Raw genomic sequence first — 3,894 nt, forward strand, 5'->3', positions numbered from 1 at the left:
CATAAAATACTAATAATAATTGTACATAATAATAATAATTATTATTATTATAAAATTATAAAAAGTGATTATTTCTAATTGTATTTATGTACATAGATAATTGTTTTTCATATAAAAAAGTAAAATTCTGAAAAGTTGGCTATAATGAAAGTAACAAATGATTTTTGAAATACACAATAAGTATATATAAATACAAAATCGAAAAAGTACATATATATATTACTTGGAAGAAGCATTGATTGGCACGTGCCAACCCTACCACTGTGGTTAACCAATCCACGCCCACCATTTTTCTACCCTCTCTCCAAGGTTTTTGGGACTACGTATATAAGCAAAATCCCACCCTCGTCTGGACCGATTTTTTCCTCAAATAGAATGGTTCGCCGAGAAAAAGAGAATTTGAAGTCGTGTCTCAGTTCCGGTGCTTTTTGGTTGTAGTTCAGGTCCAAAACTTTTAAGTAGTTCTGTAGTTCGGTTACTCGTGTTCTACACTGTTCAGTTTCGAAAAGACGTTGGTAGACGTAACATCGTCACCTTGTTTGTGTGTTTCTTGTGAATTTGGATTTATTTATAGGTAAGTACAAGTCAATTTTTTTTTTAATTTTCTTATTTGTTTAAATATTTTTATTATAAATTTAAAAAAAATTATTTATAAATTTTTCGCCTCCGTAAAGGAAATATTTTTTGATTAAAAATTGAATTTTTAAATATTTAAAATTTCTAAAAAGGAACTGTATATTTAAAAATGAATTACAAATTCACGAACGGTAATTGTTAATTAACATGGATTTTTTTTTGTTTATTGCAATATCGTCAACAATTATTATTAATTTTATAAATTAATTAATTTATATTTTTTTTTATCTATTTGTTGTGTTCTTAATTTTTATAGTTTGATTATTCATATTTATTATTGTATATTTATTTATGTTTTTATTATTAAATATTTTTCAATTGTTTATTAAAAACAATTGTATATATAAAATAATAACATGTAAAATTATTACTATTGAAAATAATTTAATATTCATATAGAAAACAATTTTTTTATATTTGCATTTTTGAACATTTTTTTCATTTTCAAAATCAATAATTTGACATTGTTGCAATTTTTTCATAAAAACAAAAGTGTGTTGACTTGAAAAATTTGTGTATACTTATAATTTTAAACTGATACAAGACTTATATTTTGATTATCTTGATTACGTAATAGCTTTGAAATGTAAATATAATTTATGATCCTCTAAAGTATAGTTAAGGGTAATGAACTCGATTTCAAGATCATTGTTATCAATTTGCACATTCTTCAAAATTTTATCGTATTATATCATTTCAAATGGAAAATTTTAATAACTTATTTATAATCTAAGAGCTGAAAATTTTTTTTCCCTTTAATATTGTTCAAATTTATTATTATATTTTTTAAAAAATATTATTACTTGGCAATTAAAAAAAAATTTTTTTGCACAGTGAATTTTTCAAGAGAATTAACTTATAGAAATTGTGGCGAAAGTAAATAAACAATTTACAATTCGTGTTCATTCAATAAATATTAAATATTATTTATTTTCAATTTATAACACATTTTTATAATAATAATAATAACAATTATTATTATTATTATTTTTTTTTATTATTAGTATTATTGTTACTATTATTTTTTTATATATTATAAAAAATTATATTGAGCAATTTATAAATTAAAAAAAATATTATTGTCGAAATTGAGACCTTTTATGGTGACATTTATATGACAATATTTTGGTTTAACAGAGTTGTAAAAATGGTACGAAATATATACAAATACCATGTTTCGTGAAATTGGAGCAAAATCAATTGTTTCCTACAATGTAACCGAAATTGGCCTAATTTTAAATTTTACTGTCTCAACAGGGGTCCTGAGACAATTTTCCACTTGAATATACCTTTTCTAAGAAAAGGCCAAAATGCCTAAATAAAAATTCTTTTCTTTTCACTATAATGCCATTTTGTTATAATTGAACAATATTTTAATGATGCAAAAACTATATAAAAAGAATAAAATTAATTAAATTAAAAATAAAAAGTAAAACTAAAATAATAAAAAAAAAATAATAATAATAGTACAATTATATTAATAAAATATTAAAAATAATACCTTTATTACAATGTTTATTAATTTTTATGAATTAATTTCTTTCAGTTGAGAAAGATGAATTCGTACCTGTCAACGGCTGTAGACTTTCAGGCGTTGGATTTCACTTCAAAAATGAAAAATCAAATAGTGAAGGTAAGATAAACTAATTTAATTTATAGAAGGAAAAAATCAAGTTTAATAAATAATGAATAAATATTTTATAAATTATAATTAATTGTATTTTTGAATTAATTTTGGATTTTTTTAACCCAATTTTTTTCAGCAAGAGCAACCAGTATTGGATCTATCTTGCAAAAAACAACCAATAATTTCCACAAATTTCACAAGTGGTCGTATTCAACGTGACACATTTTCCGATTCATCGTTTAATTCATCAAACGAAGAACAACAAACGCAAGCGGCAAATTTAACATGTCCCACTGATAGAAGGGAAAATCCATTTGAAGTACGAAGCTATATGGTGACACCACCTTCTGAAGAAGAATCTCCAAAGAAACCAAAATTTGAACAAACATATAATAATAATAATAAAATTAGTGTTGTACATTCAGTGGATCGTATTACGCACAATAATTATGTGAATAGTCCACCAATTCACATACCTGTACCAATTGTACCACAAACACAACAATTAATACCAACAGTACCAACCACAGTCATACCATCAATGATTGTACAAAATAATAATAATAATAATAATAACAACAACAACAATAGTCATATTCAAATTCAAATGCCAAATGCAACATCGACTACTCAAGATCTTGCGACAACACCAATAACACCTGAATGTAAAAAATCGGCAAGACCATTTAAAGCATATCCCAAAGATCCACTTTCGTTGAGCGTTGTTTCTGAATTAATATACGATCAAAATTCGAATGATGCGTATTCGGAATTTCGGAAAAAAATGCTCGACTCTGTGAGAAGAAGCAATGAGGGAACGAACATCAAAATGCGAAGGTAAGAAATATTTTTCTATTTTAAATATTGTTCAAAAAAAAAAAAAAAAAAATTAATTAAATTTTTATTCAAGAGAATTTTTAACGAAATTTCTAATTTTTTATTTTATTTTTGCAGAGTGTCAAAAAGTCCAGGTTTGCCAACTAGCACCATGGATGAAAAAGATGCTGCCTATTGGGAGAGAAGAAAAAAAAATAACGAGGCTGCGAAACGCTCTAGGGACGCGAGACGGGCGAAAGAAGATGAAATAGCAATAAGGGCGGCTTTCCTTGAACAGGAAAATTTGAAACTTAAATATGAGTTGGTTGCTCTTAGAAACGAAACAGCAAAACTAAGATGTATGATATACTCAAATTAAGAATTCTCACTCTCAGGAAAACTTGCTCTCTTTACAATCTATTTCTTGTTTTTTTCGTTATTTTTTTTCTTTTCTTTTTTGTTTTTATTATTATTCTTTTTTTTTTTTAAAGAAAATGACATGAAAATTGTGTTTCATTGTTTGAAATGAGTTTAATTTTTTTTTTTTTTTTTTTTTTGTGAACTAGTTTCAGACAGTGGTTAAAATAAGTAATTTTATTATTTAAACTATAATAGTTTATAGGGGAAAAAAATATTGGATTATAGGTAAGGAACTATCTAATCCCTTGCCAAATTTTGAAAAAAAAATTGTAATTTATAATGATTGAGAAGAATTTTAGAAGTCCCTTAATTCAGTTGCTGGCACGCTGAATGAGGGAACTTCCTTAATAATTTAATAACTATCATATTTAATTAATTATTCTCACTAATAATAA

At 24.7% G+C, this 3,894-nt stretch overlaps 1 protein-coding gene across 1 annotated transcript; it reads left to right on the forward strand.

Moving 5' to 3' along the window:
- Positions 1–353: 353 nt before the first annotated feature.
- Positions 354–3,564, forward strand: LOC127279108 (protein giant). Its single transcript, XM_051301250.1, has 4 exons — positions 354–574; positions 2,183–2,269; positions 2,400–3,100; positions 3,218–3,564. The coding sequence occupies exons 2-4, from the start codon at positions 2,192–2,194 to the stop codon at positions 3,456–3,458; spliced, it is 1,020 nt and encodes a 339-aa protein (XP_051157207.1). The 5' UTR covers positions 354–574; positions 2,183–2,191; the 3' UTR covers positions 3,459–3,564.
- Positions 3,565–3,894: the final 330 nt, after the last annotated feature.

The sequence above is a fragment of the Leptopilina boulardi genome, unplaced genomic scaffold, assembly GCF_019393585.1.
Source record: "Leptopilina boulardi isolate dan_hultmark-lab unplaced genomic scaffold, ZJU_Lbou_2.1 LbouV2_214, whole genome shotgun sequence".
Classification (NCBI taxonomy): Eukaryota; Metazoa; Arthropoda; class Insecta; order Hymenoptera; family Figitidae; genus Leptopilina; species Leptopilina boulardi.

Excerpts from the sequence above, each read along its gene's own strand:
- LOC127279108 (XM_051301250.1), top strand. The coding sequence starts at position 2,192 with ATGAATTCGTACCTGTCAACGGCTGTAGACTTTCAGGCGTTGGATTTC. Across the intron at positions 2,270-2,399 it reads TGAAAAATCAAATAGTGAAG|CAAGAGCAACCAGTATTGGA; the intron begins GTAAGATAAACT and ends AATTTTTTTCAG. Across the intron at positions 3,101-3,217 it reads ACGAACATCAAAATGCGAAG|AGTGTCAAAAAGTCCAGGTT; the intron begins GTAAGAAATATT and ends TTATTTTTGCAG.